Below are 23,598 nucleotides of genomic sequence, written 5' to 3' on the forward strand. Positions count from 1 at the left end.
GGGAGTTACTTCTGAAGGAACGAGACGACCTCATAGCATATTATCTACCGTGCATTGAAACTTTTTCGGGAGTTTCTTTTCCATTAGTACTTTCAAAAAACCTATTTTAATAATAGCTCAAACGTTATATTCGATACTAGAATAACCAAAAGACCATAGAGCATAAGCTATTTGTTGATAATGTCTTTCAATAATGGCAATACATATTCAAAGAGTTATAGCAGGAATAACAAGAGACCCTTGTTTGGAAAGAGATCGCCACATCCTCAGTCTCTATTGAGGCCACCGCCACCAAAAAGAATACGGACTGATGATAGCTACCAGTCAGATGTAGATAGCACATCGTCTCATAGGACGAACTCAAATGAACAAACCGGTCATATTAAAAGTCGTGATAGTAATAGCGTCTCTCGCTATAATGACACATCTTTTCAAACTAATTCTAGATATCAAGGTTCCAGATACAATAATAACACATCCTCTGGGACCTTGCCTATGAGTATGAAAAGGGATGAAACAAAAGCTGAATTTCTATCTCATTTGCCGAAGGGGCCTAAATCTGTGGAGACATCGAGGTATAATAGTACATCAATTACCACTAATAATAATACTAAAAATAACATGCACACTACCTCAAATTACTACAACCATAAGAGTCTGGAAGTACGATCTGTTATAGCTAAGAAAGCAGCAGTTTCAGTTTTAACGCAAAAAAGGAGCACTTCAGTCTATCAAAGGATAATGCAAGTGGGAGAGGGAACCTATGGTAAAGTTTATAAGGCAAAGAACACTATCACAGAGAAGTTAGTAGCGCTGAAAAAATTAAGACTACAGGGAGAGAAAGAAGGCTTTCCTATAACCTCCATACGAGAAATCAAATTACTACAAAGTTTCGATCATCCGAATGTCTCCACTATAAAGGAAATTATGGTTGAATCTCAAAAAACAGTATATATGATATTTGAATATGCTGATAACGATTTAAGTGGGCTACTGCTAAATAAGGAGGTCAAAATTTCACACTCTCAATGCAAACACCTTTTCAAGCAACTGTTATTGGGAATGGAATATTTGCATGATAATAAAATTCTTCACCGTGATGTTAAAGGCTCTAATATCTTAATTGATAACCAGGGAAATCTAAAAATAACAGATTTTGGGCTAGCAAGGAAAATGAATTCCCGGGCTGACTATACTAATCGTGTCATAACATTGTGGTACAGACCGCCAGAACTATTGTTGGGAACTACAAATTATGGAGCAGAAGTTGACATGTGGGGTTGTGGTTGTCTCCTGGTAGAATTATTTAACAAAACTGCAATCTTCCAAGGCTCTAATGAATTAGAGCAAATAGAATCAATTTTCAAAATTATGGGAACTCCCACAATAGAGAATTGGCCAAGGCTTTATGACATGCCGTGGTTTTTCATGATCATGCCACAGCAAACAACAAAATATATTAGCGCTTTTTCTGAGAAATTCAAAAGTGTCTTACCATCCGCAAAATGTCTACAGTTGGCAACTAGTTTGTTATATTATGATCAGAGAAAAAGGTCTACCGCAACTGAAGCTTTACAAAGCGACTACTTCAAAGAAGAACCAAAAGCTGAACCTTTAATTCTTGACGGACTCGTGAGTTGCCACGAATACGAAGTTAAGTTAGCAAGAAAACAGAAGCGTTCGAACATTGCATCTAATAATACTATCAACAACAATGATAAATAGATACATAAAGCAGATTAAAACAAGTAGACAGAAAATAGATTAATAACTTATTTATCCCAGCAGCCACACGATACGATACACAAATTTATTTTTTTTCTTATAAAGACACCATCATAAGAAATGTTGCCTATGTTTACACGTAACGTGCACTCGAAGCCCAGTTGTTTTCGAATACAAGTTTTGTGTACAGCATTCCAAACTTCATTGAATTCAACCCCTCATAGATAATGTTGACAGTTTTCTCGCCTCCATCTTATTTTCTACTGTGCCTTTCCAAGCATCTGCTCCATGTAATAGATGTAACTACCGATCAACCAACTTCCGTGTACCTTGCCTAATTGACCAATCAAGTTCTCATTGCATTGCTTCGACATGACATCTAGTTGTTTTGTCGTTTCCTGCAAGTTCGTTTGCAGTTCTCTGAGTTCGTGAGCGAGCTGATTATACTGCCTTTGCTTGTTGGGATTCATTCTTCTGATTACAAATCCCCGTCCCTTTCTCTTCTGGAATTTAGGTGTTTTATTGTGCTGCTACATTTTAGAATTTCATGTTGTTAATCTTTTCATCTCCAAAAAATAAACAATAGCTCTCAAAAATCTAAAATTAATACATGGAATACATAATGCCAAAAACCTGCGACAAATTGAGCTGTTTTGCACCGGTATACATGAATTATTTAATGGTTAACCTATGTACAGATTGAGATTTACACCAACAAAAGACACTTTGTGCAGTAATCAAAAGAATTGCGGGGTTTTCCTAATGGAAATCTTTGTCCATTTAGGCACCTTATGGAGGCCCTTCCTATAACCGATAGCCTTTTTATCGAAAGTCCAGTATTTATCTTTAGAAGACATTTGGTTTTCTTTGGGAAAAACAGATGGCTTGTTCAACAATCTTAACGACTTACTTCTTGGCTTGTATTTTTTTCTCTTCTCTAGAGCTTCTTGGTAAGTGAGACCCTTCTCCTGACATCTCTGAACATGGAGACCTAATGTTAACTGTTTTATTACCTGGTCAACATTTTTTAACCTCTCTCTTTGACGGCCTTTTTGATGGGTAGACATTCTCCATGGAATTTTCCATAGTAAACCACCAGCGACAGAGCTTGTTAATTTGAATGGGCCAAACATTGAGGTTGTATTGACTCTAATAGCTATTTGAAACTCTGCTTCCCTGTAAAGAAAATACACTCTCTTTCTTTTCAGCCCCTTTGTCTTCTTGTTACACGCTATCTCTTGAACTCTCTAAAAATGTTCTCGTACTTCTCCGGTAACGAACTTGAAAACGGAGCACATTTATAAATATAATGATAGTTTAACTAGTAATATAGCCGATATATAAGCTGGAGAAACAAGTGCTAAAAGACTTGGATACTTCAAAGTTCTGGAATAACAACTATACATTTGGTAGGATGGAGCAAAATAAAGATCCGCAGATGATATCAAAACATAGCTCGAGACTACCTATATGGGTGCTAAGTCCCCGCGAAGAGCAGCAGGCCCGTAAGAACTTGAAGACAGCAACGTATGGAAAATGTGCAAGTTTTGTACAGGCCATGGCGAATTGTGCTAAGGCAAATGGGATGAAGGTTTTTCCCACTTGCGACAAGCAACGAGATGAAATGAAGTCGTGTCTCTTATTTTACCAAACAGACGCAAAATATTTAGATGATGAAAGGGACAAGATTGTTTTAGAGAAGATCAGCAAGCTTGAAGAATTATACCAAAAACAAAATTCTACGAAGTGAGTTGCATTTCTCCTGTCGTTTTGACCTTCTTCCTTCTAACTATTCGAAACATCTATTCCTGTACATAAACTAAATACATCACTGTTTGACAAAAAAAAGGGGAATGTTATATAAAGGGTATACATGCAAAATATAATACTTGAGTACAGTCATTTTAGAACAAATCAAAACAGATCAAGCAGATCCTGTGACACTGTATTGTTGTTCGAAACCTCAGAACCCTTTTTAGCGTTGGAAGATATAGTGTTTGATTTGTCACCTAGTTTCAAGTTCTTCAACCCTTGAACAGTCTTGAAACCGTTCGTGTTTATTTGTGTAGTATCCTCAGAAGATTGGAAGTCGAACAAGTCATCTAAATCGCGCAAAGCGTTGGAATTATTCAGCATTGCTGCATTGGTGTTCGTTGCATCATCCCTATCATCGAAATCCAACAGCACATCATCATTTGCCTTGTTAGTAATTTCATCTTTTGCCATGCTTTCTAGTTCCTCTATATGTTTCCCTTTAACAATATTCTGAGTATATTTCCTGCCTTTTCTTCTGTTTGAGTCAGGCTTGAAATAGATAGAACTTATAGTACCCATCTCCATTAGTAATTTCTCTAGTACTTCAGGTGAAAATTTCTCAAGTGTATTGGAAATCACGGGGAGTTTACTTTGGCATAAGTCATTAATTAAGTCTTCAGAATTTGGCATTGAAAGACATCTCCAATACATCATTGCCATATCTCGGACATCTAGTTCATGTGTCTGTTGTGTAGCCAATTCCAGAATATTTTGTAGCAAGGTGCCTGTCAAAGAATTATGAAGTCTGACTACTGTCATCAACAAGGACATCTGCGTCAGAGCTTCCTCTTGGACAAAATTTTCTATAAAGATATTGATTTTTGACTCTAAATTGGAAAAATTGTTTGGATGTTGTCCTAACAGCCACACAAAGTTACACTTTGCAATATCTGACTGCAACAAAACTTCTGGATTTTGCCAACTATTAAATACCGCACAAACCTGCTTGGCCATCTTATCGTTTTCGGGACAATGCCTTAATAAATCACATAATGATATACAACAGTCGTCTTTTATTGTATCTTGTCTTTCTAGCAACTCTAAAAGAATATCCAAAACCTTAATAACAAATGATTCTTCTGCGTACTTAATACCTAACTGAGACAGAGCTTGAATAGCTCTCGAGACAAACTCAGGTTCATATTCCATTGCATATTCTTTCAACTCAGTTAATAATAAAGTACACTGTTTCAAATTAGAAGGGTCAACTAGTCTTACCAGAATATCGATTTTCTCCAACTTAACGTAAAGTGGATCGTTGAACTTTATATAAAATATTCTCAACTCTTTGGTCAATAGCTCTGGATACTTTTCCAGTATTATTCTGATATTTTTTAAAGCCACATATTGCATCTCAGGCGGCGTCGACATCAGAGATACAAAAGCAGATGACAATCTTTTCATTATCAGACTATTTGAGGAATATTCAATTTGCGGTAAGTTTCTTACGATCACCTTTATAGTTGCCAGGACAACCGCTGGGTTGACGTGCTGTAAATGCGCAGTCACTCTATCAATGATATCCTGTGCCTCTAAAGAATCTTTAGCGGTGTATTCAGACAGCGTCCCCAGTATGGTAATCCTCGCCCATTCGGTACATTCATTTAATGCTAGCAGAAACTGTGACACGTGCGACTGAATCAAACTTGAAAGTTCGACGGCATTCACATCCATGTTGTGAATCTCAATTAATGCCGCTGTTGCATTTGCAATAACAAGAGGATTTGAGTCATCTAAAGCATTAATCAAGTCTTCAACGACACCAAACTCAACACATAACTCCTTATTCAATTGGAAAAGTTTTGCGACACATATCACCGCTGTTTTCCGTACATACGCATTATCGTCATGCAAAGTACGACGAAGGGGAGTTTCAATGTACTCTAAAATTTTGTCGACCCTTATCATTGACATTGTTCTAATTGCCATGCAACGAATTAAGGGATTGGGATCTTGTGCATCGGTAATGAATGTATTAACGGCAAGGATGCATAACTCGGGATGTGTTTCAGCATAATTCATCACATAAAGATAGACCAATTTTTTTTGCTCAACATCAATAGTGGCAATGTTCTTTAAGATATCAGGAAAAAGTGAAGAAACATCCTTTCCCAACGTCATTTGTTGGATTGTTTTCTTGATCGCATCTTTCCGAGTTTGTGGGTACTGGGAGACTAAACCAGTCCGTAATTCACCTAATTCACCCTTATTGGATATTTTAGGCGCGATTCGAACGGAGTCCTTTAAGAATTTCTTGATCCTCTTATCCAGTGGCGGCATGGTAAAGATAATTCTTTCAAAGGAGTCAGAAGTCAATAAGAATAGAAACTAGGGCTAAAAAAAATGGATTAGCACCTGGATAATGTGAGTATAACGGCAATCAGACTCTATTAGATATTGTTTGATCGTTGTTAAGGAGTTCTCCTTATTCATCCTCAGCATTCTTAACTGGGAAGAGCTATTTTTGACTGTTACACGGTTTGGAAATTTCAATATCATTATGTACGCAGGCAGAACCCAAAAAGGGCTAATGATGCATGAGATATAAGAAAGATGTAAGAAAGATATTATCAGATTATACTTCATTTTCAAACCTATTTACAGTATGCATATTTTTTGGCCATATAATCAGTGAATTTAAGATGTTCTACGAAATAGGCCCTTCTAATAAATATTTATAAGCGAATGCAATTTGTTTTTTCTTGCTTTTTAGTGAAAATCAAAAAGGATAATCGCCTGGATGAATCAATGAATCACCTAGTCCCTACTTAATTTTTATGAGACTGCGCAATAAACTCCATTGCCTCACTACCGCCCTTTTCTAGCATAGGACATTCTAGAACATCGGCGATGCATTTCCAAGGGTCCTTCAGCCCACCCCACTTCAATAAATGCTTTTTAAATTTATCACCATTTTTTCGACTATATGGATCATCTTCGAACAAGGCGTACCAAATTTTAGAGGCTATTGTCCTATCAAACAAGTAGCTGTAATAAGTTGCCCCGTATCCAAATAGATGACCAAATCGTCCGCACCAATTACTTTGATCATCGACCAAAACCTTTAAACGTCGTTCTAACGCTTGGTAATTTTTAACAATGTCAAAATTATCAATATCAGAGATAATTTCTTCATCATGAAATGATTGGTCTAGCATCGCCATTTTTGCTTGCGAATACGTTTCACAATTTTGAAGAAAATTGGTCGTTCTCATGAAGCTCTGCAACATACCTGCCTGAATAGTTTCTCCGGTCTCGTAATGCTTGCTAATCTTTGTCAAAATTCGTATGTCCTTAGCAAAGTGTTCCATCAGGATACTTGGTAATTCAACAAAATCAGTGGCGCACCTTGTACCACTTATGTTCTGCATGTGAGTTCTTCCTAACATAGAATGCATTGCATGTCCCATCTCATGAAAAAGAGTTTCAACTTCACTAAGCTGTAAAAAACACAGAGTTTTCTTAGAAGCGATCGGTATTGGGGCAAAATTGCACACGAGTGAGATAACTGGTAACTGAAAATAAGAACCATCAGGGTTCTCACCGACTTGAATAGTCGAAAAGTCAGTTTCATTAGGATATATTTGCCTGGAACAGCAAACAGTAAAATGTGCCGGATTTGAAGTTTTTCCATTTCTTTCGAATAAATCACAATAGATAATGCCAATAATTCCCTCCTCTTCAGATATTACATTTAATCTTCTCACGTCCGGTGACCATGTTTCGCCCTCGTCAGCAATTTCTGGCTCGAGTCTAATACCATATATATGCTGAAACAAATCGGACAAGCCCTCGATCACATTTCCTAACGTGAAATAGTAGCTTATCTCTTTGGCATTAGGTGCATCTGAAGGATTAAGTTGTAAGTATTTGCCGGTATAGTAATCCCTATCCCAGGGCCTCACGAGTCTCAAAATATCGTCTGTTTTCGTGGCTAGTGGCTTCTTGAGATCTTTAGTTTTGAGCTCAGCTATAAATTTTAGTTCATTTGCAGTTTTATCAATAGTACCATTCATCAGCGTCAGAATGAAATCTTGTACATCTTTAGGATTCTTTGCCATCTTACCTTCTAATTGATATTCTGCATAGCTTTCTTTGTTCATCAAGTTAGCTAAAATTGCCCTCAATTTGATTAAATGGCTCAATCTTTTGATTTGTTTGTCAGAACAACTGTGTAGTGCGGTCCATAGTTTCTTTCTTACCTCTTCCTTTTCGCAACTTTTTAATAATGCGTAAGCTGCATAACCAAAGGTGGGTATCTTATAGTTTTGACCCTTCACATCCTTGTTTAATTGCTTTAATAGAAATGCACTTACATTGCCATTATCGAGATCTTTACATGGTATTTTCACAGAATTTGAACCAGGATAATCTGTATGGTTAATAAACTCTTGACCTATCAAACTTATTTCTTGTGATAACTCGATAAATTTTTCTCTCACATCGGGATTCATATAAATTCCTGATTTCTCAAAATCATCCAATAAGATTTTACCAACTTTAAGCTCTTCATCACTTAATTTCGATGACACCTCGGGGCTGTTCAAGACTGACTTTAGTATGTTACACAATGATACATCAGTGTTCAACACATTCATGAATTCAAACATCTGTTCGTGGCAATCCTGGGCTGCTTTAACGAATTTATCATCTGGATGTGTTGACCTAATGAACTCACATAAATCGATCACGCGACATAATGTGTCACTCAATCTGTCCAAATTTATGATATAACTTAACTTGCCGCTTTCGGTAGAGTCATTCCTCATTTTTTCGAGTAGAGTCTGTGCTTGCTTCAGAGAGACCTGGCTAAATTTACGTAAACCGTCTGGTGAAGTCAAATAAGGGTTCTTGAAAAGTCCGGTTTTATTTTTTTTGAAGAGATATTGTGCGATTTTACTATTATTACTATCCTGACTATTGATGCTCCTCCAGTATGAATTGTCATCGAAAATCTCCTTGATGCTTTTTGGACCAATTCTAGAGACCGCACCAGCTGTGGCAAATGACCTGAGTAATTTATTTTGGCGAGAAAACGACGGTATCAAGGCATTGAACCCTTTTTTCAAAAATATCATGTGCAGCATTGCTGATATTATTTTTTTAGTACTTTTAGCTTAGTATTCTGCCATCTAATCCCTTAAGTTCAGTCTTTTCAAGATGGACCCGCCATCTGTGTCTATTCTAAAAGCTGTATGTATTTTTCTCAATCTTCTTCGTGAGGCGGTGACGTAAAAAAAATTCACAATATGCATGAATCATTGATTAAAATTAAAATCCATCGATATTTAAAGTATCGATGATAGATAATATAAGAGAATATATAAAAAAACTTATGGCTTACACTAGTTTATCGTCAATTTTCTTAAGTTCGGAATTAGCTTCCTTAATGAGTTCATTAAAATGTATCATCTCTGAAATGCGAATGGCCGTTTTTAGTTGGACTTTGGAGGTCTTTAAACGTCCCTTATGCAAATTTATTACACCAACACCATAATGAGAAAGGGACAATGCTTTAAGTATTCCCTTATCCATTTCACTATTTGTCGCGCTTTTTGGATATTGATTTTCATGAGCAAAACTGATGATGCTTTTATAGCAATCAGCGGAATATTGTAGGCAAGCATTTTGATTGTCCTTCAACTTGGACCGGATAAATTCTAGATTTTCTGGTTTTTCGTGGTATTCTTTGTCCATACTATATAAACTTCCTTCGAACTTCTCCGAATTCAGATAAAAGATGGACCCGAGCTCTGCCTGAGCGAGCAAGACTTGATCAAGGGGACTATTAGTTAGTAGCATCCATTCCATTGTTGTTATTTTGCTATTCAAAGCCCCGGTAATATTATTCTTCGTGAGACAGTATTGGGTGTATAGCTCTCTTGCAGTTAAAAGCTCTTTCACAAAGACGTTTTGTTCGTCTTCAGGTTCCCTTATCTTTAAAACCTGTTTTTTTTTTAAGCTTAAGTATTTTTGATAGTCAGCTCTAGATTTGCCAATTAACGAAAGTCCTTTAAAGTTTTTCCAGTCAGGTTGTTGATTGTCTTGAATTTTTGGTTCACTAAGAATCGCTCTTATCTCCGGTGAGTTATTCAAAAATTCTTGTTGAGCCAAAAGAAGATGAATTGTCAGTAAAGTTATATTTGTTTGAGAGTCTTTATTTATTTCAATGAATCTTATCAAGATTTGGAGATCCCTTTTTAGTAACATGAATCTTTTTTCAGTCGAGAAATCAGTAGGTTTGCTCAGTAGATGGTAGAATCTTTTCAACATTCCTAAATACAAAGTTGTTGCATCATCAAGTAGATTCAACTTCTCGTACATTTCCCCGATTTTGATTTCAATACCAGTATATTCGTCCGAGAGAGAATCCATCTTTCCAGCTTTGCATTCTTCCAGAGCTTCAAGGTAGTACTGAAGACTTTTTTCGAAATCCGCACCTTCTTTCTTTATTTCTGAGTGTAACCCCTTCCTCAATATTTTAGCCACAGGCTTGGGAAAAGTGTGATGTGGCCAATAAACCCACCATACATTAAATATAACAAAACTTACAAAAGCTGTAGATAAAGCCCAGTTCTGAAATTTGCTTCTCTTCCTGAATGGCGCCCCTAATAGACTCTGTTGCCTTGAAGTATGGCATAAGTCGGGCCGACCTTTGGTAACTAAGTTAGCGACGCCGGGCTGTTTTGTGGCCCACTCATGTTTAAATGGTAGATGCAGGCACTTCCACATGCTAAATCAGGGTCAACTTCTTCATGTGAACAGCATTGTAAGCACTATTTTTTTTTGCGGTTACTTGTGCGTTATGTATATATTTCCAAGAATATTCCTTCAATTTCAGAAATTTTCATGCGGCTGAACATACGTAAATTTTTAACACTCTGTAAAAAACAATTAATAGTACTTATTTGTGAAAATTGAATTGCAATCAAACACTTTTCTAGATAAAGATATCAGCAGGAGTAATATTTTGGTATTGTTGATTTCTGCATGGAATACAAGAGGCATCGATATATCTGGGTGGGAAGGGAAGTCTACATAAAAATAATAGATTTATCGGGAACTCGCAATATTAGGCTGTATTAAAAAAAAAGTAGGAATAACGCGTGGGGAAAAAGTGGCGGTTGCCCATGTATCTCTAGGTGATCCTGACTGGTTTGATCTATGTCTATATAAGTTTTGGTTGTTGTAGATAATGTCATGTGAAATCATACTGGCAAATGGCAATTGTGTAAACGCAATAACTCTTTACAAAGATACAATGATCCGCACACAATTACGGGAACTATTGTTTTTAACCCACTTGTTTCAAGGGAAGTCCAAACGCTTTGAAGATCTGGCTGCATGTCAACGTTCCTTGTATACCGATCTTTGATGAATGTAAAAAGATGTGTTGGTTCTAAAGATTGGACCCACGGCATACCAACCACAGATCCAAATCTAGTCACTATCACATGATCCTGCGGACGTATCAACGGATCAAGCAAGGGGGGTACCTTCTTTCCGGTAGTTATAGCAATAACAAACGTCAACGGTGTGTCTTCATATTTTGCTCTTAAATGTGTGGCCAAATTCTGAGCTGCTTTCGCATTATTTGCGTTATCCAGCAGTAATGCTATCGTTTTTCCACTATTAAATTCATAGCAATAATCTAATCGATGTAGGCTTCTCGGCCAATCGACGGATACTAAACCCTTGGATAATTGATCCTTCGAGATACAGACCTTTTTTTCCATATTCAAGAAATCCAAAATTGCAATTGCAACCCTCAAATTGAATATTTGATATTCCTCTTCATTATACGGTAAGTGATGAATTCCAAGTGTGCCCCACGAGTCAGTACGTACATTACAATCATTAAGGGAAGGATCTGTGATTTTCAATCTACATCCTACGTCGTTGCATTTCTTCTTTATTATGTTTCGTACAGCTTCGTCGTTAGACCCATCTAATACCGCGAATGGTGTAGAACAAACGCCTTTCTCTGAGTGGCCGCCGATACTTTGAGATAAAAGATTACATAAAAACGATTCATCACTAATACCAACGTTGGTTATGGCACAACAGATCCTGTTTTTGCCGGTAATTATACTTGCAGGATCCCATTTCCCAGATAATCCAGTTTCCATTATGCACCACTGACAGTTTTTCTTGGCAAAATATACCAATGCCACACTTGTTAGCAGGTCAAGATTGCTACATCGTAAATTAAAAGATTTGTCTAATTCTTTGAGTTGCCTCTCAATCTCAGAGTATTCGGTAAGGGAAATGGCTTCATTATTGATCCTAATAGTCTCTTTAGCATTGAGTAAAAAAGATGTAGTATATCTACCAACCAAGGCCTTCTGCCGCTGTGGTTTCGGATGCTGTAATATGGATGTTAAAAACGTAGATATAGTCTCCCTACCATTGGTTCCCGCTATATGGAGAATTCTCAAATTATTTTGAGGGTTTCCAACGCACTCCAACAGACGTTTTATTCGAGGGAAAGTTTGCCTTCCACTTATGTCATTCATCTTCGCCCAAATAATCTGTTACCAACCAAACAAGTGATAAATATTCTCTTGTACTAAAGTCGTAGGCAAACAGAACGACATGGCTCAAGTTCTAAAGAAAAAAATATAAACAAAAAATCATCGCAGACACAAATTACCGCTCTTTAGATATTAAAAGACTCCATTTTAGACAATACTTTCCCATACATATTCCTAACCTGTCCTATTCTTTTGATACCTATTGTATCGAGAGGCAGGAAAAAAACAGCGCGGTTTGAGGTGTTGAAAAATGACAATGTAGAATAAGAGCCGATCAAAGACGTTTGGGAAGCCTACTTCCTGAGGTATGTTTCCTGTAACATTTAGATGTATGTGAAGAACTATTTATCTATATATATATATATATATATATAATTCAATAATTGTAAATTATTCGTTTGCTTTTTCATGCTAGAAGAGATAGAAGTTTCAATTTTTCAGCTTGCCAAATTTGTCATGCCACTTGGCGGCAACGACATCGAACTCTTCGTCCAAGGTATTTAGTTTGCTTTCTAAAATAGAATGCCAAGCAGCTGACAAGGTCTGAAATTCCTCTTCCGAATCGACGGGAAGAATTTCCTGTAAAAAGATATTGTCAGTTTCTCCAGTATTTGTACCGTCCTCATCAGCACATTTGATGGCGAATTGAACAACCTCTATATCTAGAAGATTGCTTCCTCTGCACAATGACTCAATCATCCACTGAGAAAACTTCACAAAATGATTATAACTGTCGTCAATAGCTAATATTGACTCTGCCGTTAGTGTAAGATCCTCATTCAAAGTCTTGGATATAATTTCCTTCTGTAATGATTGTGTTAGATAATAGTTTAGTAAGTCAAATGTTTCGACACATTTTACGAACATTGAAGCTACTGGTAGGACGACCTTATCGAGCGAGTTCGTACTCAGATCTAATTCGTCTTTACCTTCATGAAGGTCCTCTGCATTGTAGTTTAATACACAATCATTGTAAAATCTCAATTTCTTGACAAATTTGATCAATGTAGTTCTCTCAAATCGTAAGGTGGCAACCCTTCGCAAATGACTAATGAACTTGTTTAAAACATGAATATAAGATGAGAGATACCGGGAAAGCAGGCCTAATATCTGCTCAATTAACTCACAGATTTCAGGAGAAACCTTTATATCTTTGTCTGTCCTCATTTTCAGCGCCTATAATATGCAAAAATACAGTAATCAAGGTCTGCTCTTTGTCCTATTTTGCGATAATTTCGTTATAAGAGAGGCAGATTTTACTCTCTTAGGCAATCTTAAAACTATGTTGTAAACGATGTCCTGCGTTAGAATAAGAATTTTTCAAACGGGAAAACATAAACAAAAAATGAAAAACAAAGAGAGAAAGGATATAAATCTTCCGTAGAGGTTTGTTCAAGGTACATACATTGCACATTAAGTTGTCTGAAGGTACTTATGAAAAGTCATTGTATAGAAGGGATACAAAATCTCATAAGTATATATACATCACCAATCATCGTCTTCATCACCGTCATTATCATCATCACCGTCAGAAGTTTCCAACCGCATTTTGTTTGCCCTTGCTGCCAATGCAGAGGCCAAGCCATCACTAAACGCTCCCATGTGATTACTCTCCATATTGTTAGTAGGCTGAATAGTTTGTGTTTCCGATGCCACATTATCTTGCGTACACGAGATGTTTTTGTTGATCGAGCTAGATCCTGGACTTCCAGTGTTATTCGCTGCTGCTGCTTCTACTGCCGGTATCGTATCTCTAGTCTCTTTGTACATAATCATATATGCAGTCGGGACCCAACCTTCTCCTTTTCCATCGAGAAGTCTTGCCAAAGACCAACCGCTAGGTTCTTCTTTACTTATGAATACAATGTCTCCCTTTTTCAAAGGCAATTCCGAAGGTGATCCAGAACCAGGGAAATCGTATGCGGCTTCGAACTTTAAATCTCTTGGTTGGCTTATAGGAGGTGGCGGTGGCGGAATTGGTATGTTTCCTGCCGCTTCTTTGAACGGCTCCTCATTTTCGTCAGCCTCTTTTGGAGATGGCGCTGACGATTTACCTTCGTTAGTGGATGAAGTTTTATGACTTGAGGAAGAATTATTCACCACAGCGTTTTCCTTAGTAGGAACTTTTGAGTTTGGTTTTGGGATTGGTTTTGGAGCAGGCTTTGCAGCAGGCTTTGGAGCAGATTTTGTGGATACAGTTTTATGCGGCTTAGGATTATATGCAGCCTGAGCTGCTGTGGCTGCTAAAGACAGCGGATTGTTCAACCTTTGAGGAGGCAGCGGTTGCTTTTTTGGGGTGACTCCGTGAGCTCTATGACTATGCGTATGCTTTCGAGTGTGTTTGTGTTTACTTTTCTTGCTTTTGATAGGCCTTCCGTTTAACCCACCCGGATTCTTGGGTTTTTTATTCGATTTGGAATTAGCAGGGTGGCCACGACGTACATATATCGTACTTGACTTGTATATATCGCCGTATTTTGGTGCTGAATCGCTAATTTTCGAGCGAACCGTATGCAGTTTGTTCGGCTGCTTGTGATATTCAATCGTAGGACCAACTCTTATTTTTATCTTCTCATTTAATTTTTTCATACGTGTAACCAATTCCGTTTTGAAAGGTGTATTGATGAGTGGATCGGGTTGTATACTGTTGGCAAGAATGACACCCATCCAATCGTCTTGAAGGTTTGTAACGTTTACCTGTTTAATTTCACCTATATCAATTTTATAATCTTGTGTATATCTCATAGCATTTTGTACTCGTGTTTGTCCAACGATATAGAAGGTCTTTTTTGTTAGTATGAACACTTTTCTCAACCTTTGGGCTGACCTGCCAAATTTTGAATTTAAGCATTCTCCCTTCATTGAGAAAACAACTTTTTCTTTGATGCCTGCCTGTCTTCGAATGTATGATCCTTTTGTTTTAGATTCATTGCACGACAGATAATCACCTACGAAGGCTCTGTACCCAAGTAATGACATAGATCTCCTCTCCTTTTTACCGTCTAAAAGTTTGGTGCCATAGTTACGAAGCTTCTCATACTTATTTCCACCCTTTTTCTCCCTGATAGTACGTTGGATCTTTATTGCAGCGTCAATACGTCTTTGAAAAAATCTTCTCCATGCTCTTTGAATTCTAGCTGCCATGTTGTACCAGTACTTATCGCGCATGTCCTCCAAAGCAAAAAGAGACTCAGGGGTTTTGATGAATACGCTTGTCACCCCAAGCTGATATTCCTTTACTGGTATCATAGCATCTCTTAAAATAATTTTGACTGCATCAAGGGTATCTCCTTCCCAGGTGTAATCACCGGCATATGAGCAATCAGGAGATAGCAGATAAAATCTTTCAACGAATTTTTCAAAAGTTTGTCTATAGGAGAAACCTGCTCTTCTGATACGAACATTCTCTTGCAAACCCAAATACTTTACTTGATGGAGCACTTGTTGATCATCATAATCATCTGGTGACTTAGTTTGGTTAGGCTTGATTGTCCTAATGTAGGAAGGCTCAGCTTTTGACAAAGTTTCTACCAGTTCATTTGCACTTTTGATTATTTTATCACCTGCAGTTGGAGGTCGTCTCTTTGAATCTTTATCGATATCGTCGGGAAAAATAGTGGACAGAAATGTATTTGCCGTCGTTCCTACTAACTCGATCAGATCCTTTTGAAGTGAATCTTTATTTTTATCGGTGATACCGTTAATATCATACGTGACATCACCAGCGTAATGCTTGATGACGAATTTGTTAGCTCTTAGTTCAAAGTACTGATTTGAATTAAAAAGATTAAGTCGTTGAGCGAATGCTTGATCAGCGGCATTGGAGTCTGCATGAGCAGTTGCAATCGAATCATTCATTGCAGCAAAAATACCCGGCGGCCTTTTCGCCTCGATTAAATCACAGACGACCTTGTTGTCGAAGTACTTGATGGGCATCCATTTGATTTTTTCTCTTTCATAAGTTTCTTGTTCAGCTTTTAAAGTCAATTGGATGAAAATCTGTTGTAGTTTTTCATTAACATAATTGATACATATTTGCTCGAAAGAGTTTTGTTCGAATATCTCAAATCCGTAAATATCCAAGATCCCAATTGATTTATCAGCTCCAGGAAAGGCTTGTAAAGATACATTAACTCTATCAACAATCCAGTTGAATAGGTTATCATAAATTCCCTTAGCAAGCGCATCTCTTACTGCTGTTGCTTGAACTGGGTTTAAAGGCACATGATAAACTGAGCCCCTTTTCATTCCGTGGCTGGTCTGCATAATTCTTTCCACCAAACACTTTATCAGTAACGGAGCGTCAACTTGCAATAAATAAGCAACAAAATCAGTCACTGATGTATCTCTTACTTGAGCATTTCCCTCTTCATTCTCTATGAAGGAAATATTACCAATCCACAGGATTGCTGCCAGCATTCTGAAGATTTGGTCTTGTTCTTCCTGGCCCAAACCAATGGTTTTCATAGCCTCCAGGGTTCCTTGATAATCATGTACGTCATCAATTGTGTCCGCAGTAGTACAGCCTGCTGCTGCTGTGTATATATATTGTTCGGGCATTTGTACACCGAATGTTTGTCTGTACACATCGGATGCACCTTTGGTAAACTGGTAGAAAATATGAAAGTTTCTTTCGTTTTTAATTTGACTTACAACTCTTTGTTTTTCCAACAGGTAATTCGTAATATTACCAGCGCAAGGTTCAAACTGAGAGTTGAATTTAATTTCCAGATATTTCCCATGTCTCGAAGAGTTATTGTTACGCAGGGTTGTAGCACAGCCAAATGATTCAAGGAGTGGATTAGTAGCGAGAACCATGTCTTTAATCCTCCCAATTGATTCTGAATGGCTATTAGATGCAGCTGCAATATATTGCATAATACGCTTTGCTGCTTCCGTCTTACCGGCACCTGACTCGCCGGAGATAATGACACACTGATTTTCATTGTATGATTTAAGATTGTAATACATAGATTCTGCAATCGCAAAGACATGTGGTGGGACTTCAAGTCTATTCTTACCTTTATAGGACTCTAAAACAGCATCGGTATATATTCCTAGATCGCGGAATGGATTTACACTAATCAGAACATGGCCAATATAGGTATAAATAAATCCATTTTTGAACCTTTTTTTCAAATTTTCATTGATAGATTCATCAGATATTTTTGATAAAAGTGTTAAATCAGAAACACCTACTTCTTTCTTTTTATTTGCATCAAACGTAGCCTTTTTGATTTTTGCAGATCTTTTCTTGGGCTCCTTAACGTCCTTCTTACGTGCTCCCCTTTTTATGACAGCCATTAACGGTTAAGAGCCTTTTTTCAATTTTCTGATTGGGATTTGGGATTAGCAACTTCTTGTCTTTGAAGGAAAACTAAATAATCAAATTGATCACTATCAATTGAATCTAGATCGGTTTGACCTTTATAACGGATGATTTCCTATTTGCTTGTCACAGCCAACGATTTCCGTTTTGGGTAAAGGTATTTCCGAGCTTTTTTTAATAGGATAGTAATCAAACCAGTTTATATATATATTAATCAGTGAAATAGGCCAGATGGTGCCTTACTCTATGGTAGAAGCTTTAAATGAAAGAAACTATCTCCTACGGTAAGAAACAGTAAAACTATCAAAAGTTTTTTATTGTAGTAGGCATGTTTTCTTGAACGAAGGGGGCTTATTATTGCTAAGCGTATTTTCCGGGCGTCCTTTTGTAGGAATAAAAGAGTGAAGCCAGCAGGCGCAGAGAATAATATAAGAACAAGAGAAGTGAAAGGAGCTACTGCATTCATTCAATAAGAAGCGCGATGTATCTCTCATAGTGGTGTGTTGTGATCACGCAAGTTGTGCTTGGATGCAAGCTCTTATCTAGCATGAAAGTGCTATTTTAGATGACGAATAAATCTAGGGATTTTCACTTATGCCCCGAATATTTATCTTGTCGTTTCCTTCGCCGTACGTGCCATTCTATTCATGGGATAGAAATATCAAGATGTGCGCTTTCTTTAGATTGCGTCCGTTATAATGGCTGATGTAGGCGCCTCTTGTGGAAACAGTGAGGAAATACCATCATTGCACTGTTACAGATATCATGGCATTTTAGCCGCTGGATTTGAGTGCCAAACGATTGTTTGATCGTAGTTGAACATTTGCCCTTAGAGATAATTATAGTTCGCTTCCCTCCATAATTGCAAGAACTTCTCGTTGCGCATATTCCTGGGATTTTCTAACAGAAGTAACTAAAAGAGTGACCCCCCAATAAGCGCAGCAGCTCTGAAAAACAATTTGAATAGCGGATTCGCTATTCCGTGTTTCGAAGAACTTTGAATTTATCCCTCGATGGGAAATACTTCCTATCTTATTGTCTACTTTCTACAAACCGTTATGTAAGAGTACGTAATTATTCGATGGCGCTGACTAGGGGTCATGTGATGATTCAAAGTTCGCCTTGATTGGCAATGTCAATTGGCACTTCGACCACGACGCCGACAACTTTACCTGTTTCCAAGTTGTAAATTGGAGGGTGCTGCAAGTTTCTCAACACACTTTGAATGACTCCTGAATGGCAAGTAAGGGAGATGAATTTTTCTTCGCTCGACAGTTGGCCAAATAACTCAGATAACCCATCTTTTGTACGTATGTCTAGTTCTGCGAATGTTTCTCGGTGATCAGCTAGCCACAACTCATCCTCTTCTGGATAGTCTTGAACGTATTGCCAGTGCACGGAGTGGCCTGATTTCGTGCAGAAATCTTGGTATTCGCCAACTGCCATGGAGTGGGGGATTCTTTTATCACAAGTATGTGAGCCCAGGGTTTCCCTCAGATTTTCTATAATGCGTGTGGAAATTCCCTTTCTAGTTGGTGCTTTTTCTATTCCGATCAAGACTGGCGTCCAAGACTCAATAAATGTTTCAAGACATCTTCTCATCGGAGAACTGAAAAAAACATGAGGTAGCATACCTAGCTGTTTTATCATCGGTAGCAGGATATTAGAACCTGTTCTTTCAACTTGATCTTTGCCTACTGGTGTTAATTTAGAGTCAAGCCATTCTCCATGTTCATCACCCGAAAGTAATGACCAATATGCATCCCATTTCTCCATACCGTATCTTAGTATGGCAGCATTGTGGTATCCTTGGCCGTGCCTGGCAAGGATCAGCAGCTTATAGCGGCAGGTTCTAGTATCTTTGGGGATTTTATCGTATAATTCTTTCCAATCTTTATGGTTGATCAATTGCAAATGGTCACACTTCGTGGAATCCAATCCTTGGAAACCTTCTTCTGGAAAAGCAGAAAAATATCCTGGGATTGCTCTGACTGACATTGCTGGAAGGCAGTTGGTGTTTTTATGAGGCAATCAAGTTTTGTAAACTTTTAGCCTGGCAACATTCATATCTCTCGAGGTATTTTTACAACTGATGCTTTTCACTTTTCTTTTTCCTAATATTACCGCCCGTAAAATTGACACGTCTGCACAGACCTACTGGACCACAACCTAATCTACAGGGAATTTAGTGGAAGACTAATGCGCAGAAATCAATATTGTTGAGGCAAGAATCGGCTATTGCCTATTTGCAGATTAAGATATTTATTGTTGTTACTAGAATTTATTATCATGTACGATGTCTAAAGATAACGTAATTTATGGGATGGATACACTATCCAACCGTCCTCCAAATAAGTGCGAGCAAAGCGCAAGGATTGATTATGTAATAAGATCGAATGACAACCCATAAAACAGAGACAGGAATGATATATACAATATTGGGTAGAATTGTTATTTCTTTCTATAAATTACTAAATATCCCGTGCTCTCCGAGCACGTTGTATGACTATATCTCATCGAACATTAAAGGAACTTTAGATCTAAATAAAACTCTGCTGTTCTCTTTCTTATTGCTATAAGTTATGTTGAAACAATAATCAACTATCCATCAGTTACTAGTACAGCTGATTAATACATCCAGTCACTTAACTAGAAGATTATCATATACGGTGTTAAGAAGATGACGAATATTATCAGACCAGTGAAATAAGACTCAGAACAGTCATCGAATTTAGTGGAAGCTGAAGCGCAAGGATTGATAATGCAATAGGATCAGTGAATAACGACGTATAAAATGAAGGGAGAAATAAGAATAAGATTGTGTAAAAGTGTCGATTCCCTTTCGTGGATTCCTAAATCCATGAGGAGAACTTCTAGTATATTCTATATACATAATATTATTAATCTTACCAAAAATGGAATCCCAACAAATGTCACAAGATTTTACTGAATAACAAGTTAATAGTATATTTATCAAAGAAAAAAGCAGATATTTCTTATATCATGTAAAGAAGGTATATAAAACAGATGCCGATTGAACATGCAGTTCAATATAATACAAAAAGTTTAATGCAGCGACTTATATCCTTTTTTTATGAGTTCCAAGTCGATTTTCAAATAATACTTCTTAAACTTAACTTGTATTCATTAATCAAACGGTAGTTTATAATTCTTGCTCCTAACCTTTACTAGGTAAATGTTATTAGCCATTTGAGTGTCCCAGCATGTAACTCATGGTTACTCATGTGGATAATGATAAAGTTGCCCGTCCCAACACTTATCATTCAAGTTAGTCCGACGGTGGATTCTCCATAAATCGCTATTCGTATGACGTGGTTATGACGGTCCTGAAAATTTCAAGGCTTATCTTCGCTCAAAGTAGAGTATATCACTATCGCCTTGGATAATGGTTAGTGCAGCAGGCTCAGCCAGTCATCAACTGAAGGAACTTAGAAAGACTTACGGTTAGAGTGTTGCATACTTCCAGAAATTTCATAATTAAGAGCCTTGTTGGCGCAATCGGTAGCGCGTATGACTCTTAATCATAAGGTTAGGGGTTCGAGCCCCCTACAGGGCTTTTTTTACCGCCCCCATCTACATCCCAGTAAAATTAAATGTCTTACTCGAATGAGAAATGCATCGTTAGAAGGTTATTTCGCTAGTGGGGAAACTGTTTCAAAATTTTTATGGCCCGTATTGTGTGTAGTAGTACGGGATGTCAGTTTGGTACACAGGCCCCTAGAGGTGCGTGTGTCTCCAAAGGTTTTCAAATTACGAAGAGTTGCGGATAATTTTACGCATTCTATGATTACTGGACGAGGATGTTCAACATTGATTTCTGTTGCATGTCGCATGTAGAAAAGACAAAAGGATAACGTGACGTCGACATTCTCCAGTTTTCGATCTTTTTTTTTTTACATGAAGTTTCGCGTTTTATACTTCCGAATGCAAGAAAAGAAAAAGGGCACATCACATCGGTTTTGGTCGATGTACAAAAATACTCTACACAATTCTCTTTCGATTTAGTATTTCAGAAATAAGTAACCAAATAAGTCAATTCGGTACTATAATGTCCTTTGTAATAGATTCTGTACCCACAGTTCCTTTTAAGGACCAGAAACCGGGTACTTCCGGTTTACGGAAGAAGACTAAGGTTTTCATGAATGAGCCCCATTATACTGAAAACTTTATTCAAGCAATGATGGAATCCATTCCAAATGGACCGGATGGTGCTACTTTAGTGGTTGGTGGTGACGGTCGTTTCTATAATGATGTCATTATGAATAAAATTGCGGCTGTCGGTGCTGCCAATGGTATCAGAAAGTTAATTATTGGTCAAGGCGGTTTACTTTCAACGCCAGCTGCTTCCCATATCATCAGAACATATGAAGACAGGTGTAATGGTGGTGGTATCATTTTAACCGCTTCGCACAATCCAGGTGGCCCGGAAAATGATTTAGGAATTAAGTACAATTTACGTAATGGTGGTCCCGCTCCGGAGAGTGTTACTAATGCAATCTGGGAAGCATCTAAAAAGTTAACCCATTATAAGATCGTAACGAATTTCCCTGAGTTGGATATGAATAAGCTTGGCAAAAATCAAAATTATGGACCGTTGCTAGTGGATATCATTGACCCGGCAAGGGCATACGTTCAATTTTTGAAAGAGATTTTTGATTTTGACTTAATCAAAAGTTTCTTAACGGAACAACGCAGAACTAAAGGATGGAAATTACTGTTTGACTCCTTAAATGGTATTACAGGACCGTACGGTAAGGCCATATTTGTTGACGAATTCGGCTTACCAGCCGAAGAAGTGCTTCAAAACTGGCACCCTCTGCCCGATTTCGGTGGTCTACATCCTGATCCAAATCTAACCTATGCTCGTACTCTTGTGAGCAGAGTTGACCGCGAGAAGATTGCCTTTGGCGCTGCGTCTGATGGTGACGGTGACAGGAATATGATCTACGGTTATGGCCCTGCTTTTGTCTCACCAGGCGATTCTGTTGCCATCATTGCTGAATATGCATCGGAAATTCCATATTTTGCCAAACAAGGTATTTACGGGTTAGCACGCTCATTCCCTACGTCCTCCGCCATTGACCGTGTTGCAGCAAAGAAGGGATTGAACTGCTACGAAGTTCCAACCGGTTGGAAATTCTTTTGTGCCTTGTTTGATGCTAACAAGTTGTCAATCTGTGGTGAGGAATCCTTTGGTACAGGTTCCAACCATATCAGGGAAAAAGATGGTATATGGGCTATTATTGCTTGGTTGAATATCTTGGCCATCTACAACAAGCATAATCCCGAAAAGGAAGCTTCAATCAAAACGATCCAGGACGAATTCTGGAATGAATACGGCCGTACTTTTTTCACTAGATATGATTACGAACATCTCGAATGCGAGCAGGCCGAAAAGGTGGTAGCTCTATTGAACAATTTTGTCACAAAACCCGATGTTGTTGGCTGTCAGTTCCCAGGTGATGAGTCCCTAACTGTCGCTGATTGTGGCGATTTTTCGTATACGGACTTGGATGGTTCCATCTCCGAAAAGCAAGGTCTATTCGTAAAGCTATCAAATGGGGCTAAGTTTGTTCTAAGATTATCCGGAACGGGTAGTTCTGGTGCAACAATAAGACTATATGTCGAAAAATATACTGACAACAAGGGCAATTATGATGAGACCGCAGAAATCTTTCTGAAACCCATCATCAACTCCATTGTGAAGTTTTTAAAATTCGAAGAAATTCTAGGAACAGAAGAACCAACTGTTCGTACATAGATTTACTATACTTGATAACCTATAATTTCTCGAAAGGGATAAATGCAACGTAATACTTTCATATAAACAGCACATATTTGATAATTGAGTTTTGCTTATTGAGCTATCAAAGAGTTTCATAGGGCATGTAATGTGTAAATATTGTATTTTTTTCGTTACTCGCGACTATTTTCTCAAGAAAAAGCCGCGCTACAGAAAAGGAAGATTAAGAAATGCCCCTTTTGAAAGGCTTAAAAAATTCCTATCCCGAACGAGCGCCAACAATAATTAACATTATTCTCACATTTGCAACAGTTGAATATTTTTCTTTTGGTTCCTATATCTTTGAAGGTTTATTGTTTGCGTTGATTGAATTTTCGAAGCATTTGTACTTTCATTATATTACCTCACAATTCTTTTGTATACAGCGAGCG

At 37.7% G+C, this 23,598-nt stretch overlaps 12 protein-coding genes and 1 non-coding gene across 13 annotated transcripts; 4 read left to right on the forward strand and 9 right to left on the reverse strand.

Moving 5' to 3' along the window:
* Positions 1–180: 180 nt before the first annotated feature.
* Positions 181–1,725, forward strand: CTK1 (cyclin-dependent serine/threonine protein kinase CTK1; the record flags this gene model as incomplete). The annotated part of the gene is made up of 1 exon (XM_056229299.1): positions 181–1,725. The coding sequence occupies one exon, from the start codon at positions 181–183 to the stop codon at positions 1,723–1,725; it is 1,545 nt and encodes a 514-aa protein (XP_056083331.1).
* A 260-nt stretch (positions 1,726–1,985) lies between these two features.
* On the reverse strand, positions 1,986–2,195 carry HSK3 (Hsk3p; the record flags this gene model as incomplete). Its single annotated transcript, XM_056229300.1, has 1 exon — positions 1,986–2,195. The coding sequence occupies one exon, from the start codon at positions 2,193–2,195 to the stop codon at positions 1,986–1,988; it is 210 nt and encodes a 69-aa protein (XP_056083332.1).
* Positions 2,196–2,462: 267 nt separating this feature from the next.
* Positions 2,463–2,858, reverse strand: MRPL31 (mitochondrial 54S ribosomal protein mL60; the record flags this gene model as incomplete). The annotated part of the gene is made up of 1 exon (XM_056229301.1): positions 2,463–2,858. The coding sequence occupies one exon, from the start codon at positions 2,856–2,858 to the stop codon at positions 2,463–2,465; it is 396 nt and encodes a 131-aa protein (XP_056083333.1).
* Positions 2,859–3,139: 281 nt separating this feature from the next.
* CMC1 (Cmc1p) lies at positions 3,140–3,475 on the forward strand (the record flags this gene model as incomplete). Its single annotated transcript, XM_056229302.1, has 1 exon — positions 3,140–3,475. One exon carries the CDS (start codon positions 3,140–3,142, stop codon positions 3,473–3,475), a length of 336 nt encoding a protein of 111 aa, XP_056083334.1.
* A 164-nt stretch (positions 3,476–3,639) lies between these two features.
* Positions 3,640–5,820, reverse strand: APL2 (Apl2p; the record flags this gene model as incomplete). The annotated part of the gene is made up of 1 exon (XM_056229303.1): positions 3,640–5,820. The coding sequence occupies one exon, from the start codon at positions 5,818–5,820 to the stop codon at positions 3,640–3,642; it is 2,181 nt and encodes a 726-aa protein (XP_056083335.1).
* A 488-nt stretch (positions 5,821–6,308) lies between these two features.
* Positions 6,309–8,627, reverse strand: OCT1 (metalloendopeptidase; the record flags this gene model as incomplete). The annotated part of the gene is made up of 1 exon (XM_056229305.1): positions 6,309–8,627. One exon carries the CDS (start codon positions 8,625–8,627, stop codon positions 6,309–6,311), a length of 2,319 nt encoding a protein of 772 aa, XP_056083336.1.
* A 253-nt stretch (positions 8,628–8,880) lies between these two features.
* On the reverse strand, positions 8,881–10,272 carry RCI50 (Rci50p; the record flags this gene model as incomplete). The annotated part of the gene is made up of 1 exon (XM_056229306.1): positions 8,881–10,272. The coding sequence occupies one exon, from the start codon at positions 10,270–10,272 to the stop codon at positions 8,881–8,883; it is 1,392 nt and encodes a 463-aa protein (XP_056083337.1).
* Positions 10,273–10,748: 476 nt separating this feature from the next.
* Positions 10,749–12,056, reverse strand: RMA1 (putative tetrahydrofolate synthase; the record flags this gene model as incomplete). The annotated part of the gene is made up of 1 exon (XM_056229307.1): positions 10,749–12,056. One exon carries the CDS (start codon positions 12,054–12,056, stop codon positions 10,749–10,751), a length of 1,308 nt encoding a protein of 435 aa, XP_056083338.1.
* A 447-nt stretch (positions 12,057–12,503) lies between these two features.
* SHE2 (She2p) lies at positions 12,504–13,241 on the reverse strand (the record flags this gene model as incomplete). The annotated part of the gene is made up of 1 exon (XM_056229308.1): positions 12,504–13,241. The coding sequence occupies one exon, from the start codon at positions 13,239–13,241 to the stop codon at positions 12,504–12,506; it is 738 nt and encodes a 245-aa protein (XP_056083339.1).
* A 318-nt stretch (positions 13,242–13,559) lies between these two features.
* Positions 13,560–17,378, reverse strand: MYO3 (myosin 3; the record flags this gene model as incomplete). The annotated part of the gene is made up of 1 exon (XM_056229309.1): positions 13,560–17,378. The coding sequence occupies one exon, from the start codon at positions 17,376–17,378 to the stop codon at positions 13,560–13,562; it is 3,819 nt and encodes a 1,272-aa protein (XP_056083340.1).
* Positions 17,379–18,513: 1,135 nt separating this feature from the next.
* Positions 18,514–19,401, reverse strand: PMU1 (putative phosphomutase; the record flags this gene model as incomplete). The annotated part of the gene is made up of 1 exon (XM_056229310.1): positions 18,514–19,401. One exon carries the CDS (start codon positions 19,399–19,401, stop codon positions 18,514–18,516), a length of 888 nt encoding a protein of 295 aa, XP_056083341.1.
* Positions 19,402–20,907: 1,506 nt separating this feature from the next.
* On the forward strand, positions 20,908–20,980 carry Skdi_11.trna6K. The gene has a single exon. It is a non-coding gene; the product is annotated as a tRNA-Lys (tRNA).
* Positions 20,981–21,472: 492 nt separating this feature from the next.
* Positions 21,473–23,185, forward strand: PGM1 (phosphoglucomutase PGM1; the record flags this gene model as incomplete). Its single annotated transcript, XM_056229311.1, has 1 exon — positions 21,473–23,185. The coding sequence occupies one exon, from the start codon at positions 21,473–21,475 to the stop codon at positions 23,183–23,185; it is 1,713 nt and encodes a 570-aa protein (XP_056083342.1).
* Positions 23,186–23,598: the final 413 nt, after the last annotated feature.

This window comes from Saccharomyces kudriavzevii (assembly GCF_947243775.1).
Source record: "Saccharomyces kudriavzevii IFO 1802 strain IFO1802 genome assembly, chromosome: 11".
In the NCBI taxonomy this organism is placed as follows: Eukaryota; Fungi; Ascomycota; class Saccharomycetes; order Saccharomycetales; family Saccharomycetaceae; genus Saccharomyces; species Saccharomyces kudriavzevii.